Source organism: Salmo salar, chromosome 01 (genome assembly GCF_965601325.2).
Source record: "Salmo salar chromosome 01, fSalSal1, whole genome shotgun sequence".
In the NCBI taxonomy this organism is placed as follows: domain Eukaryota; kingdom Metazoa; phylum Chordata; class Actinopteri; order Salmoniformes; family Salmonidae; genus Salmo; species Salmo salar.
Genome location: NC_138291.1, coordinates 169,451,111 through 169,468,323, shown reverse-complemented (window position 1 = coordinate 169,468,323; position 17,213 = coordinate 169,451,111). Strand labels below are relative to the sequence as shown.

Below are 17,213 nucleotides of genomic sequence, written 5' to 3'. Positions count from 1 at the left end.
CCATATGGAATATTCTCTTTTAGCCTTTTGGGGTGAAAGCTGTCTGCCCTCAGAATGGTATTCCCATCTGTAGGCTTCCTAAAGATTGATGTGTGCAAACAACCTTTGTCATTTTTACTGATGTCGAGGTCCAAAAAATGAATGTTATCCTTGCTATACTCCATAGTTAGTTTGATGTTAGGGTTAATGCTGTTAAGGTATTGGTGGAAGGAAATAAGTTCATCTTCTGAGCCGGACCAAAAAAGGCAAACATCAATATAGCGTCCCCACCATATAATCCGGTCAAAGAAATGGTTATTAGAAGGATCCAAAATGAAGTCATTTTCCCATTTACCTTTCTAAGTGTTCTGATACTTCTAGTTTGGAGTTACATTTTTATGATAACATAGCTGCAGCATTTCACTTTAAAGTGTGTATACTATTGCTTACTAGGTGTGTCCAATCAATTTTAACCACTCCCCCTTCTAATTAGGGTTAATTGGAAAAGCTGTTAAACAGAGAACATTGTATTATTTCTTTGTACACCCTGATGAAGGCCATGCAGCCGAAACGCGTCGGTTTTTTAAAAACATTGTTTCTATTGAACATGCCATACTAATAAAGGCATTTTAATCAATTATATGAAGAGTGCCTTGGTCCTCCTTTCTTTTTGAATCTTCCTTCTATTTTCAGAATTGAAGCAGGATTTATTTCTATATATATATAAAAAAAAAAAATCATCGATCTCTGCTCCTTTGTTAAGTTTTCAATGTGTTTCAATAGACAACTTGTCATCAATCCAGATACCCAAGTACTTATAGTGAGAAACTTGCTCCATTTGGAGTGCAAATATGCAAGTCCTTACGGTCAACATTAGGAGACCTAGAGAACAGCATAAACTTGGTTTAATTTGCATTCAACACAAATTTCAGATCAGTAAGTGATTTTTGGAATGAGTCAATCATGCTGAATGTCACGAATGGCCTGCTGCACTGAAGAGGCACAGGGATAAATAACTCATCTGCGTAGAGGTGTAACGGCTGTCTTTGGAGAGAGTGGACCAAGACGCAGCGTGGTTAGTGCTCATCATTAATTTATTAAAAGATTGAACACTTTAAACACAAAAGCAAGAAACCGACAGCCAAACAGTTCTGTCAGGTGCAAAACACTAAACAGAAAATATCTACCCACAAACCCCAAAGGAAAAACAGGCTGCCTATGCATGTCTCCCAATCAGCAACAACGATCTACAGCTGTTCCTGATTGAGAGCCACACGGCCAAACCAAAGAAACAAACCAACATAGAAAAATAAACATAGAACGCCCACCCATGTAACACCCTGGCCTAACCAAAATAGAGAACCAAAAACCCCTCTATGGCCAGAGCGTTACAGTACCCCCCCCAAAGGTGCGGACTCCGGTCGCAAAACCTGACACTAAAGGGGAGGGTCCGGGTGGGCCTTCCTACGGCGGCGGCTCTGGTGCGGGCCGTGAACCCCGCTCCACCCTCGGCTTAGCCCACTTAGGTGGCGCCCCTGGCTGCGCCCGGCTGGCGGGCGACTCTGGCTGCGCCCGGCTGGCGGGCGACTCTGGCTGCGCCCGGCGACTCTGGCTGCGCCCGGCTGGCGGGCGACTCTGGCTGCGCCCGGCGACTCTGGCTGCGCCCGGCTGGCGGGCGACTCTGGCTGCGCCCGGCGACTCTGGCTGCGCCCGGCGACTCTGGCTGCGCCCGGCTGGCGGGCGACTCTGGCTGCGCCCGGCGACTCTGGCTGCGCCCGGCTGGCGGGCGACTCTGGCTGCGCCCGGCGACTCTGGCTGCGCCCGGCTGGCGGGCGACTCTGGCTGCGCCCGGCGACTCTGGCTGCGCCCTGCTGGCGGGCGACTCTGGCTGCGCCCGGCTGGCGGGCGACTCTGGCTGCGCCCGGCTGGCGGGCGACTCTGGCTGCGCCCGGCGACTCTGGCTGGCGGGCGACTCTGGCTGCGCCCGGCGACTCTGGCTGCGCCCGGCGACTCTGGCTGCGCCCGGCGACTCTGGCTGCGCCCGGCGACTCTGGCTCCGGCTGGCGGGCGACTCTGGCTGCGCCCGGCGACTCTGGCTGCGCCCGGCGACTCTGGCTGCGCCCGGCTGGCGGGCGACTCTGGCTGCGCCCGGCGACTCTGGCTGCGCCCGGCGACTCTGGCTGCGCCCGGCTGGCGGGCGACTCTGGCTGCGCCCGGCGACTCTGGCTGCGCCCTGCTGGCGGGCGACTCTGGCTGCGCCCGGCTGGCGGGCGACTCTGGCTGCGCCCGGCTGGCGGGCGACTCTGGCTGCGCCCGGCGACTCTGGCTGGCGGGCGACTCTGGCTGGCGGGCGACTCTGGCTGCGCCCGGCGACTCTGGCTGCGCCCGGCGACTCTGGCTGCGCCCGGCGACTCTGGCTGCGCCCGGCGACTCTGGCTGCGCCCGGCGACTCTGGCTGCGCCCGGCTGGTGGGCGACTCTGGCTGCGCCCGGCTGGCGGGCGACTCTGGCTGCGCCCGGCTGGCGGGCGACTCTGGCTGCGCCCGGCGACTCTGGCTGCGCCCGGCTGGCGGGCGACTCTGGCTGCGCCCGGCGACGCTGGCTGCGCCCGGCTGGCGGGTGACTCTGGCTGTGAACAACAATGGTCCCAAAATCAAACCCTGCGGTACCCCTGTAAGCACTTCAAGAAATTCGGATTTAACCCAGTCTATCATAATAGCGAGGGGGCTGTCACTAAGATAATTGTGAAATCACAAACAGGCATCAGTGCCAAGGTGTAACACAGACAACTTACTCAATAAGATAGAATGATCAACTGTATCAAACACTTTTGACAAACCTGTAAGTAGGACAGCACAATTCATTTTACCATCCAAAGCATTGACAATATAATTTACAACTGATGTGGTTACAGTAATAGTGCTGTGCCCTGGTCTAAACCCTGATTGATGTACATTCAAAATACAGTTCACAGATAAAAAGAACGAAGTTGCAACCTTGATATGGGATGATAGTTGTCAAGATCACAACAAGCCCTTAGCACATAAGTTGATTTCCACACTTTAGGAATATTTCCTGATAAATCTTAAATTAAAGATGTGGGTTATTGAGCCCACAATGAGGGACGCTGCACACTTGAGCAGACCCTTTAGCCAAATGGTTGGCCCCTGTAGATGTATTTAATGTCGAATGCCAACAACACATCAAGGACTTTATTGTCTGAATTGCTGAAAGGAAAAACCCTGACCGACATTTTCAAAATGATTTAGTAAAATTCCCCCATCAACATCCAGTACATGGTCATACTGAGTAGGTTTTTGAATTCTGTCAAAGAGAGCCTGCAGAAATTAAAATGTTGATTCAAATTCATTAATGCTATCAGTTATCAGTAATAGGGCCAGACTACATTCATTTGTAAGGGAAGAGTAGAAGTACCACCCTTCAATGATTTCACAGTTTTCTAGAATTTATATGGATTTCCAGTACATGTACAGTCAGCTAGAGTATTAATATAATAATAGCATCTCTATTGCGTATGAATTCAGGTGTGAACCAAAGGTTCGATCTATTTTGAACTCTCTGTTTTTTTAAACGGGCATGCTTATCTGAAATGTTGTTAAAAACAGTAATAAAGTGATTTAGAGCCAATTCAGAATGGATACACATTCACAAATGCGAGCGAATAAAAAAAGATATTTGCAACTCTGTTTTTCTCTGTTTGCAGCAGGTCATTTCATAGGGAATGGTCAGAGACGCTCTCATATTGTAACATCATCAAAAGTTTGACAATAAAGGCGCTAACATTGCATCCATTCTAAAAGTTGGTTGAATTCTCTAAATCTATGGCTCTGCCTGCCTCCACAACTGTCACAATGTAGAATCATTCCTCTCCACAGGCTCTCCAAGAACATGATCACTGAGTTTGACATCTTATTGTCAGACAACCGCTACAAACTGTGGCCAGCTCATGTGGAGCCTGGGTGGCACGATCAGCGCGTTACTTCCCTGGGATCTACCTCTGTGACAAATGACACCTCAAAAGTATTTTCAACAGTAGAGTTATTGATTTAAATTGAACAGCAAAAACTGGGTTTTCACAAAATGATTTTGGTGTAAAATAGTCCATATGACATGTTTCTCAATTATTGTCCGTGATTGCACATATAAATAACATTTTACAATGGATTTGTCACTTAGACATAATGTGTTTTGCATATGCTAACCTCACAGTTGTCTTCCACTTGTATAGAAAAAAACCCTCATTGAAGAATTTGACCCTGACAAAACAATAACAGACAAGATTACCTACAGGTAACTACTTTGGGTTTAATGATCAATTACAGCTATGTTTTTTAGGCTTTGCGTACTCATGTTTTATTTCCAATCACAGCCCAAACGTTGCTGAAGCAAGCCTATGGTCGGGATCAAATTTATTGAAGGTAGTGAGTTTCCAGATAGTGCATTTTAAATTGTCTGTCTGGTTGTATGCTGGAGGACTTCTTAGTCAGGTTTGCAGTCAGAACTGAATTAATTACGCCACGAGACTGGCAGTTTCTAAATCAAGTGTTAACTCCCATGCATCCAGGACTTGCTGCAGTGCAAATCAAGCACACCTCTGAAAGCATTATCTGGAAACCCACTCTTTGCAGTTGCTTGAATACTAGCCTATGTTTTACCCCTGTTAACAGTCTCTTTCAAGTCATAATAATCAGTGGCCGGGGTCTGGGAGCTAGAATTGGATTCATGTATACTCTGCCAATGCAGATACAAAAAAGAGTAATGAGAGCAAGCTTCAATACAGAAAACTTAGCAAACGAGGCATTTGTCGTAATTAAGTGCATGGAGGCCGCCATCTTAAGGCACGTCCCTCATTGGTTACTCTTAGACTTGCCCCACATCTATTTTACTCTCCCTCCATTTCATGGGGGCGGCAGGTAGCCTAGTGGTTAGAGCGTTGGGCCAGTAAAGGTTGCTAGATCGAATCCCCAAGCTGACAATGTAAAAAATCTGTCGTTCTGCCCCAGAACAAGGCAGTTAGCCAGCCCACTGTTCCTAGGCTGTCATTGTAAATAAGAATTTGTTCTTAATTAACTGACTTGTCTAGTTAAATAAAAATACAATAAAACATGGTGCTCCCCAGGTTCCAGTGCGGGACTCGTGGCAGGTTCCAATGCAGAGCTACAGGGCTGGTTTTTGGGATGAGGGGGGCAGGAATTGTGGAGTACAGTGTGGTCCACTGGGACAGGGATATCCTTGCTAACACCAGCTATGAGCCTGCAGGCCCCTTGTTTCAACTCAGGAGTCCAGAGGGACATATGTACCAACTACATCTACCTCACTGCGAGGTTAAGGGTGAGTGAATTGTTGTTGTGGCTTCACCAATCTGCACTGAAACATCACACATTACTATGAAAAATTGGTTTCATGCATTTCATCTCTCTCTCCCAGTGTCTGCAGCTGAGAACCTTCTTGTCGCCCACATATGCAGAAAGAACAGGGAGTTCTTAATACCCAAGGTGACACACTCACACGTGATTGTAAGCATTAGTGGGCTTTCAAATTATGGAAAAGCTCGTAAAAAACAATCCAACAGCAACCGTATCCAAGGACAGGTGCTACTGTTCCTTGAGCCTGAAGCAACTCCAGAAGAGCAAAGGCTCTGGGTGTTCCTGCTGCCCCGAGACATGCCGCCAGACGAGGTACATCCAAGTCCCTGAAAATGAACTTCTCCTTTTTAAAATATTTTGTCAACTTATGAATAACTGGTTAGTTACCTGGGCCCGGTTTCCCAAAATTATCTAAATAAAGGGAAATAAATAAAATAAAAATATACTTCATATTCATCATCTCCAGCACCATCCCAACATCAACATACTGTATGTGAAAATGGCGCATTTTGTATTAAAAAAAGAGAGTTTCTAATGACATCATCAATCAATTAGTAGGAAATGCCTACTCACAATTGGTCAACATCACACGATGCACACTGACGATTATTATAAAACATTTTGCAAATATTTACTTAACCAACAATGCAGATGTTTTTTTTAAGGGCTTGTAATAAGCTTTTCACGGTAAGGTTGTACACCTGTTGTATTCGGCACGTGCCAAAAAAAAATGTGGTCATTGGAAACACTTATCTTCTGCAAGCTTTTTTACTACAAAACAAAAACGTGCATTTTTCACATACAGTGGCAAGAAAAAGTATGTGAACCCTTTGGAAATACCTGGATTTCTGCATAAATTGGTCATAAAATGTCATTTCTTTATTGAACACACCATGTAAACATTCACAGTGCAGGGTGGGGAAAGTATGTGACCCCTTGGATTTAATAACTGGTTGACCCTCCTTTGGCAGCAATAACCTCAATCAAACGTTTTCTGTAGTTGCGGATCAGACCTACACAACGGTCAGGAGGAATTTTGGACCATTCCTCTTTACCAAACTGTTTCAGTTCAGCAATATTCTTGGGATGTCTGGTGTGAACTGTTCTCTTGAGGTCAAGCCACAGCATCTCAATCGGGTTGAGGTCAGGACTCTGACTAGGCCACTCCAGAAGGAGTATTTTCTTCTGTTGAAGCCATTCTGTTGTTGATTTACTTCTGTGTTTTGGGTCGTTGTCCTGTTGCATCACCCAACTTCTGTTGAGCTTCAATTGGCAGACAGATAGCCTAACATTTTCCTGCAATATGTCTAGATAAACTTGGGAATTCATTTTTCCGTCGATGATAGCAAGCTGTCCAGGCCCTGAGGCAGCAAAGCAGCCCCAAACCATGACGCTCCCTCCACCATTGTTTACAGTTGGGATGAGGTTTTAATGTTGGTGTGCTATGCCTTTTTTTTCTCCACACATAGTGTTGTGTGTTCCTTCCAAACAATTTGACTGTAGTTTCATCTGTCAACAGAATATTTTACCAGTAGCGTGGTGGAACATCCAGGTGCACTTTTGCAAACTTCAGACGTGCAGCAATGGGTTTTTTTGGACAGCAGAGCCTTCTTCGGTGGTGTCCTCCCATGAACACCATTCTTGTTTAGTGTTTTACGTATTGTAGACTCGTCAACAGAGATGTTAGCGTGTTCCAGAGATTTCTGTAAGTCTTTAGCTGACACTAGGATTCTTCTTAACCTCATTGAGCATTCTGCGCTGTGCACTTGCAGTCATCTTTGCAGGACGGCCACTCCTAGGGAGAGTAGCAACAGTGCTGAACTTTCTCATTTATAGACAATTTCTCTTACCGTGGACTGATGAACATCAAGGCTTTTAGAGATACTTTTGTAACCCTTTCCAGCTTTATGCAAGTCAACAATTCTTAATCTTTGTTCGAGGCATGGTTCACATCAGGCAATGCTTCTTGTGAATAGCAAACTAAAATTTTGTGAGTGTTTTTATAGGGCAAGGCAGCTCTAACCAACATCTCCAATCATGTCTCATTGATTGGACTCCAGGTTAGCTGACTCCTGACTCCAATTAGTTTTTGGAGAAGTCATTACCCTAGGGGTTCACATACTTTTCCAACCTATTCGCAGTGAATGTTTAAATGAAGTATTCAATTTAGACAAGGAAAAATACAATCATTTGTGTTATTAGTTTAAGCACACTATGTTTGTCTATTGTTGTGACTTTGATGACCAATTTATGCAGAAATCCAGGTAATTCCAAAGAGTTCACATACTTTTTCTTGGCACTGTATGTTGGGGTGGTGCTGGAGATGAAGTTTCCCTTTAAGGCTAAGTTCATTGTAAGAACCTTTGTAGGAGCATTGTTATATCTCTGAGCTGTTTCCCGAAACCATCGTTACTAAAGTTGCACTTGAAAACACTTATTATTTACAGACTGCCTCAGACCACTGGTAGAACAGCTAAGTGCGTCGTTAGATGCTACCCTTGTCAGAAAATTCTATAGGAATCCAATAAAAAATCCTATCAGATTTTGGAACCTATACTATATGATTGTATTTTCTATTGGAGCAAATAGGACTGGTTCTAAAATCTGATAGGATTTTTCTATTGGATTCTTGTATTGGAATCCTATAGGATCCTAGAAGATAAAATCCTATAGGATAGATTCCATAGGAGTCCAATAGGAATGGTTCTATTGGTCATACTGCAAATGAATGAACTTGCACCCTTGAATCACTCCCATATTGTGGTGGTGTGTTGAAGTTGAGAACCTCAGGGAATTATTACTGGTGTGAGTAGGCAAAGATATGAAGATTGTGCTCTGGTTAAGGCCTTCCCACACTGTACGCTAGATTCAGTATTTACAATTATTACATGTCACACTGCTGTGTGACTAGGGCTGTTACGGGTGACCGTATTAGTCATGGAGGTAGTCAAATTCCATGTGACCGTTTAGTCACAGTAATTAGGCTTCTCCAAGCTCGGGTGCTGCAGCTGGTCATTAGTAGCCTACCAAACTTGCTAACTGCCTTGTACTCGGCGCACTATTGTCCTTCTAATTACTCTGACATAAATGCAAATGTAATAGAAAATTTAATCAAACACTTCATGAGTGCCCGCAACATTTCTATAGGCAATGCAATTGCATGAGAAAATAGAGTTTTGATTGCCTCTTAAAAAGAGGAGTATCCCATCAGCTTTCTATAGGCTAGGCCTACAATATTTATTTATTTATTCATTCATTCATTCATCAACTTTCCTAATATTAAGCACAATGCTTCGCTTTACAACAGGAGTATAGGCTACCTGGCTGGCATGAAAATGAACCACGGGAAAAGCATCCTCCACTCGCTATTTAGGAGCATAGTCCTCTTCGCTATTTAAGTGCATAGATGACATGTATTTTTTTTTTCTCCATACCCCTGTTCCAAGACAGGTGCATGATAATGGTCCATTCTAAATCAAAACTAATTTCACACATATAAATGATTTAGTATATGTAAAGACAACATTAAATTAAGAATAGTCTGATGGGTGACAATATTAGCCTATCACTTGTGAATGATACTTGTGCAAGAAAATGCGCATACCTTTTTTTTTGCAACCTTTTTCAAATTATGGTTGCACACCTCATGTATCCTAGCCCATAGGCCTATATGTTTTGATAAGGTTTGTATCACAGCTAAATAAGTGGTCAAATAACTTTTTTAAATGAAGCACATTAATCTGCTTTATAAGCACTGTAGAGCTTAACTGTCATACATACATAGGCTGTGTATGAGTTTCAAGTTTGGGGAAGATAATTTTCACCTTTTGAGAACTGCTAATTGATTGCATTTTGGAACATTCGCGCTTATAGCCTACTGCCGTGCGCATTGCTTCGCTTATAATGTGAAAAAATAGACTAATAGTTTAGCTTCAAATGTTAACAAACTATTACATTTACGTCATTTAGCAGACGCTCTTATCCAGAGCGACTTACAAATTGGTGCATTCACCTTATGATATCCAGTGGAACAACCACTTTACAATAGTACATCTATATCTTTTTTTGGGGGGAGGGTAGGGGGGAGGGTTAGAAGGATTACTTAATCCTATCCCAGGTATTCTACTATCAGCCTCATTGCTTTTTTAAAAATGTTTTGATGCAAGTGGTTGTATTAATTTGGGATCTATTGCCTCCTACAACTGTCCCAGACAGAGTATGTTTGGAATATTTATTTATTGTGCAGAAGGACAAGTTGACCAATCGAATAGGTAAACTTTTTCCCTATTGGGGATAGTAGATTCACATAGGCTAGTGTTTTGGCTGTTCGTTAGGCCTACTCATCTTGTTGGCTGATGAAAAGTAGGCTAAATGTGGACAGTTCTAACATCTTCAATATGCCCCTCGGAATTCCATAAGAGGGACGTGCGCAGTTGCATCCCCGATGTGTCTGTCTTCATTCACTTGTAGCTTACTTCTTAGCTGAAATGCCTGTAAGAAGGACCTGATCATGTGACTGGCATTAGCTACATCTGAGAGAGCCATGTGAGTGAGCACAGGAGCCGGGAATTATAATTAGCTTTTAACTTATTCGATTCAACCCGAGTGCACAGCGGCCGCAAAAGGCATGGATTTTTTAGTGGGCATTATGGCCACACAAGGCAGATGCCGGCGGGAAATTTGAGGGACTGATGCTTGTCAAGTGCTTGTCAAATTGTGAACGAGAGACTGATGAAGTGTGTGCAGCTTGCACCTTTTTTCAAATCACCATTAGATTATATCTAGGAGCTGATCCGTCGTCAGTATTGTGTAATAATTATAAATTGAAGGTAAGATTTGAATGGAGAAAGCTGATCCGAGAGCAGCGCTCCCTTCCTTTTGATCCTATCAGTATCGACAAAGGCTCAAACGATGCACTTAGTGACCGTTCTCTCTACGTGGTGTTTTGGGAAACACGTGACATCTCCAGCCGTTATAGGAACGTTAAAATACTTGTACGCTTAAGGTCCTTCACTACAGGGAAACCGGGCCCAGATCCTTACAATTTATATTAATGTGTAACTCCACTTAAAGTTACGAGTCAGTGATGCACAAAGTAAACTGCAATATCGGGCCGATTTCCGCAACAACTAAGAATGTGAATCGCGAGGCTACACTCCTCTGCTGTTCTGGTCCTGCAGATATCGGGCGTGTTCCTCTGCCCATGCGTTGCTGACGCATGCCAGATCTTACGCCTGGATAGGTATTTTACGTATCAGCTAACCACATCATGTTATAGCAATCTGGTGCCCAATGGCACGGTCGGCGACGTGGAACACAACCATTGGTTGATGCATGTAACATCTGAGCAGGGAAACGCGACCATCATGTTGCAGCAGTGTGAAGTGCACATGGGCAGATATTTTCTGCTACATCGTCTTGGATCAACCTCATCTGCAGAATCTGCCGTTCATCCTTATGCTCGTTGCAACGTCATATCGCTGAGTCTGTTTAAATTGTAACATGAGGGAGAAAAAATAAAATAACTAAGCCTTGTGAATTCCAAACCAGCCCCTTGCCTCTACCAACTTGCTCGGAGTTCCCTTCATTTTCACGTGTAGCTGACAAAACTAAGAGGGTGACTTCCAGAGTTGTAAGAAGATCCAATTAAGGGTCTAATTCCACCCTCTCGAATTTTCACTCCTTCAGCATTTGGACACTGTGCATTTGATGGAGGCGCATGTGAACGTGCAAATCGAGGGGCGAGGGGGGAGATGAAAGGCCTGGTTTGGGATTCAGCATTCCTAAACCCTATTTCATCTGTCTGTCTGAGTCAAAATATTTTTCTCACAGGTGGAAAATCAGCACAAAGAGTTCACATTCATTAAGACCAGCTCATCCTGTATGCTGACACCCACAGCCAAATATAGTGTGACTTCTGACCTCAGACAAGGCTTTCTTGTTCAACCCAAAGTAAGTGGAACAGAAAACCAGAGACATCTTGCTAATAATGTCACATGTTATTCTGCCTTCCATTAGGACTAACCATACCATTTGTCCATCTCTCTATCTCTCCTTTTTTTTCCTTTCACATGTTCCCTCTCTTACTCTTTCAGAAATACACTTTGCACATTGCACATTGCACATACCAACACGCCACCTTTGAGGTCTTCTTGAACCGTAGTATCACAGAACTCAATATGAACATTCTGGAGACCAAGTTAAAGACACGGAAACGCTGGTGTCGCCGAGTGATTCTCAACACACCACGGGGTAACCGTTTCCTTCTGACCAACCAGTCAGACAGGATATTTGCTTTATCATACACACATATTTAATTTTAAACCTGTGCCGTTATCCTACATTACATTCAATCTGATAACATACAGTAGCCTACATTCTGAGAAGATGGTTATCTCATCTGTCTGCTGCATTAAATAAATTCCTGGCCACACAGGTCTCACCATGTCTCCTCCCCTATTTTCAGCAGATAATGCTGCTAAGGTGAAAAGATTCACTGAGCAGCAGTGGATAAAGAACCTGTGTGAAATACTGGGACAACTGTCAAAGTACGAAAAGAAGAAGCTTAAGGCAATGATGAGGAATAAGGAACAAAAGCCAATCACCAAGAGTGCTCTGGAGGGACGAAAAAGCCCTGAGGAGCTTGCTGAGCTGATGGTGGAGACCTGGGGGATGCATGACTCCATCAAGGCCACTCAAGAGTTCATGGAGAGACTGCCACGCAACGACGTTCCTGTGACATCCTTGCTGCAGCCATTCTTGTAGCAATTTGGCAAAGGGTGGGTTGGGAGATGATGGAAGTGTGGTGGCTACCTGCAAAAAACTATGGGAGTATGCTTTTACAAGGTCAAAAAAACTCAGGGAAAATAAAATCAATTGAAATTGATATAATGAACAGAACTGTCATGACGTTGGCCTGTGGGTAGGTTTATGACCCCCATAAATACCTTTCTCCCGTCCCTCTCTCTCTTAACTCTTGAAGAAGCCTTTGTTAAACATATAGAGTCTGGGAACATCAAAAGGTGGGGGAAAGGAACCATATTTCAGTAATCCAACCAGTTGAAAATATGCGTTGGTACTTAATGAATATGTCAGTTCGGTTGTCATCTGAGACATTCTTATTAATGATAGAATGACAAACTATCGTGGAAACTCTACACATTATAGTTATCAGATTCACATGGAATTGTTGTGCAATTTAAATGTTTAAATATGAAACTATTTGTGAAAAGATGAAATGTAATCTTAACCCAATTCTCTCATTTGGAAGCTTTCATAATGTTAGAGCTCTGCTCAATCAGTGGCCCGCCCCTGTGAAGAGACATTGGTTATAAACTATGAAACACCCTTCTCTCCCTCCACTATATAAGCCCTTTACGAAAATATAACGTTCTGTTCCGGGTACATTAGGGTGACGGTCCGATGTCAGAAGGATTCAGATAATAAGCTGTTCCAAGGACGTGAGGACGACGGTCCCACGTTAAATGGACTAACATGTCAACTACATAACTAAGCCAACCTCAGCGTGAGCTTTGGTTGCGAATGGTATGAACTTTGAACTCTTATTCACTACAGAAGTGATACCTCCTAGCCGTTGAGTTAGCAGCGGCCGCTCTAAACGTGGGCTAGGAAAGGACGGACGATGGATCCAGTCTAACACACAACGACGATACTACAACATACCCAGTTTACCACCAGATACATTCTTCCGAGGACAGGAAGATCTCTGTTGGGCAACACGGCCAGCATCTACGACCAACCTACAGAAGCGCCGCTCAGAGTAAATATTTATTGCATTTTCCTTTTCCAAATGGGCGGTAATTTAGAATGCATAAGATACTGTATTTACGATAGCATAGCTTCTCCCTTTGTTCCTCAGTCTTCCCGCTCTTTCACTCAAACCCAACCCCCTTTCCTTTATGTAACCAGCCGTCATGTCGGCTCCGTCCACCAAGGACGTTTTCTGTATGACATAATTTGCATTCTGTGTATATGTAATTCTGTGATTATTTAGGTATTTAGTAAATAAATAATTAAACCAAAGTTTGTATTGCTGATTCAACTTGTTAGCCAGGGTTCGTGAAGATAACCAAGAATTTACAACTTTCAGATGAGACTGAAATAAGGTGATTATTAATATTGACTGCTATTGATGTAAAATATTACTAGGTCTTTAAGAGTTTATTCGGAAGATAACAGCTCTATAAACACTCTTTTGTGGTGCCCCGACATTCTAGTTAATTACATTTACATGACTAGCTTAATCAGGTAGTATTAATTACAGAGAAAGGATTTTATAGAATAGCATGTCATATCACTTATATTATTTTTAAACGATTTAAATATAATACATAGAAATGTTGTGGGACTACAGTAGATGAAGAATCAATATTGTTTAGATTGAGTATTTATTGGGTCATTATGCTAGTATATTATGTATGTTTGTAATAGTGTGTTATATGTGAAAATGTGTTCGTATTATAAATTGTATTTTAATGTTTAAGGACTCTTGGAAGATTAGTCCAAATAGGGACTAAAAGAGATCTAAATAAAATCAAAATCACTTATCCGGCATAGCCAAAGACACAACATTATATTTAGAGAACAACTATACTGTATTGCAGTTGTCTTTAATTTTGTAAAATTTAAGATAAAAATCAAGTTTAGTTAAACAATATTTTGAGATTTGATGTATATTTCTATATTTTAAAACTTTTTTTAATCACTGAAATATGTACAATATGACCAACGACAACTTTTGTAGTTCAATGTATATTTATATTTTTTACTTTGTTTTCAACCACCAGAATAATATGTAAAGTATGACCAATTACTTTTTCTACCTGTTTGAATCGTAGCGTTGTCTCATCCACACATTCTGATAAAACCATGAATCTAATCCGTGGGCAATTATTTTTCTACCCTTTCACTGTCGTAATGGTACAAATCTTTGGCGCAAATCCTAAAACTAGTATGTATGATTATTCTCATCCTCATTTGACATCAGGAAAGACAAAAATGCCAAAGCCCTCATCATTAGTGTACTTGCTGTTATTCCCTCTTAATAGTCACAGTTTGCATCACATAGTAACCAATTATTGATATTAACCAATTGCCTACACTTCTGTGCTTGATGTTTTTATTAAATGTGCTTTTCTATGCAATAAAGATTAGGGTACACACTGAGCAATAACCTACAGTATTGGTAGGCCTAACCCTAATATTTTGTTGATTAAATACATTAGTTAGAATGTAAATTGCATTATTGAACTCTTCTTATACAATAAACTGCAGTCAACAGACTGCACTAGCCCAATAGCAGCTAGCTAGCTGCTATCCTGATTGACTTCCCTGGCTAACGGCCCTGTCCCAAAGCAAGCACCAACTATCCTGGAGCTAGCCTATGCTAGGCCCCTCTCCCAGCAAGCTGAAGAGGTCCATCAGCCACTCCTTGGGCTACAATACATATTTTGCCAATTGGCCTGGACCCCTTTTCTTGCCGATACGGAACCCCGCCGATCCATCACGACTGGCCTACCGACGTAATCCGCCCGAGGGGTTTTTCAACAGGTCACGACGTCCCCTGATGCCCATCTGCTAGCCTGCTAGCCGTCTAGAGCCTACCGGACTGTTAGCTGAGGTGGTACATCAGTCAATTTCTTGGGCTACTATACCTATTTTGCCAATTGGCCTGGACCCTTTTACTACACAGACCCCTGCTGATCCGTCACGACTGGTCTGCCGACGTAATCCGCACGAGGGACTACAACAGACTTCGTCTGTCACGACGTCCCTCTAAGGCCCTTCTGCTAGCCCCGGCCCGCTAGGTGTCTGAATCGCCGTGTCTCCAGCCCGCTACTCATTGGACCCTATGATCACTCGGCTATGCATGCCTCTCCCTAATGTCAATATGCCTTGTCTATTGCTGTTTTGGTTAGTGATTATTGTCTTATTTCACTATAGAGCCTCCAGCCCTGCTCAATATGCCTCAGCTAACCCTCTTGTCCCACCTCCCACACATGCGGTGACCTCACCTGGTTTAATTGATGTCTCTAGAGACTATACCTCTCTCATCATCACTCTATGCCTAGGTTTACCTCCACTGTATTTACATCCCACCATACCTTTGTCTGTACATTATGCATTGAATCTAATCTACCGCGCCCAGAAACCTGCTCCTTTTACTCTCTGTTCTGAACGACCAGTTCTTATAGCCCTTAGCCGAACCCTTATCCTACTCTTCTGGTGATATAGAGGTTAATCCAGGCCCTGCAGTGCCTAGCTCCACTCCCATTCCCCAGAAGCTCTCATTTGTTGACTTCTGTAACCGAAAAGCCTTGGTTTCATGCATGTTAAATTTAGAAGCCTCCTCTCTAAGTGTGTTTTATTCACTGCTTTAGCACACTCAGCCAACCCGGATGTCCTAGCCGTGTCTGAATCCTGGCTTAGGAAGGCCACCAAAAACCCTGAAATTTCCATCCCTATATATAACATTTTCTGACAAGATAGAACTGCCAAAGGGGGTGGAGTTGCAATCTATTGCAGAGAGAGCCTGCAGAGTTCTGTCTTACTATCCAGGTCTGTGCCCAAACAATTTGAGCTTCGACTTTTAAAAATCCACCTTTTCAGAAACAAGTCTCTCACCATTGCCGATTGCTATAGACCACCTTCTGTCCCCAGCTGTGCTCTGAACACCATATGTGAATTGATTGCCCCCATCTACCTTCAGAGCTCGCATTGTTAGGTGACCTAAACTGGGACATGCTTAACACCCCGGCCATCCTACAATCTAAACTTAATGCCCTCAATCTCACACAAATTATCAATGAACCTACCAGGTACAACCCCAAATCCGTAAACACAGGCACCCTCATAGATATCATCCTAACCAACCTGCCCTCCAAATACACCTCTGCTGTCTTCAACTAGGATCTCAGCGATCACTGCCTCATTGCTTGCGTCCGTAATGGGTCTGCGGTCAAACGACCACCCCTCATCACTGTCAAACGCTCCCTAAAACACTTCAGTGAGCAGGCCTTTCTAATCGACCTGGCCCGGGTATCCTGGAAGGATATTGATCTCATTCCGTCAGTAGAAGATGCCTGGTTATTCTTTAAAAGTGCTTTCCTCACAATCTTAAATAAGCATACCCCATTCAAAAAAAATGTAGAACCATGAACAGATCTAGCCCTTGGTTCACTCCAGACCTGACTGCCCTTGACCAGCACAAAAACATCCTGTGGCGTACGGCATTAGCATCGAATAGCCCCCGCGATACGCAACTTTTCAGGTAAGTTAGGAACCAATATACACAGGCAGTTATGAAATCAAAGGCTAGCTTCTTCAAACAGAAATGTGCATCCTGCAGCACAAACTCCAAAAAGTTCTGGGATACTGTAAAGTCCATGAAGAATAAGAGCACCACCTCCCAGCTGCCCACTGCACTGAGGCTAGGAAACATTGTCACCACCGATAAATCCACAATAATTGAGAATTTCAATAAGTATTTTACTACGGCTGGCCATGCTCTCCACCTGGCCACCCCTACCCTGGTCAACAGCCCTGCACCCCCCACAGCAACTTGCCCAAGCCTCCCCCATTTCTCCTTCACCCAAATTCAGATAGCTGATGTTCTGAAAGCGCTGCAAAATCTGGACCCCTACAAATCAGCAGGGCTAGACAATCTGGACCCTCTCTTTCTAAAATTATCAGCTGAAATGGTTGCAACCCCTATTACTAGCCTGTTCAACCTCTCTTTCGTATCGTCTGAGATCCCCAAAGATTGGAAAGCTGCCGCGGTCATCCCCCTCTTCAAAGGGGGAGATACTCTAGACCCAAACTGCTACAG

At 43.7% G+C, this 17,213-nt stretch overlaps 1 protein-coding gene across 3 annotated transcripts in view; it reads left to right on the top strand.

The window, feature by feature from the left end:
* Positions 1-13,408, top strand: part of LOC106569993 (uncharacterized) — a 34,834-nt gene extending 21,426 nt beyond the window's left edge. For 2 of the 3 annotated variants that reach the window (XM_082956309.1, XM_082956304.1), the window contains exons 12-18: positions 3,875-4,019; positions 4,228-4,289; positions 5,119-5,330; positions 5,427-5,677; positions 11,198-11,317; positions 11,461-11,617; positions 11,832-13,408. In XM_082956309.1, the coding sequence (XP_082812435.1) occupies positions 3,875-4,019; positions 4,228-4,289; positions 5,119-5,330; positions 5,427-5,677; positions 11,198-11,317; positions 11,461-11,617; positions 11,832-12,130 (1,246 nt within the window). In that variant the 3' untranslated portion in view covers positions 12,131-13,408. The remainder of the gene's footprint in view (positions 1-3,874; positions 4,020-4,227; positions 4,290-5,118; positions 5,331-5,426; positions 5,678-11,197; positions 11,318-11,460; positions 11,618-11,831) is intronic. The other variant, XM_082956305.1, reaches the window with a different exon arrangement.
* Positions 13,409-17,213: the final 3,805 nt, after the last annotated feature.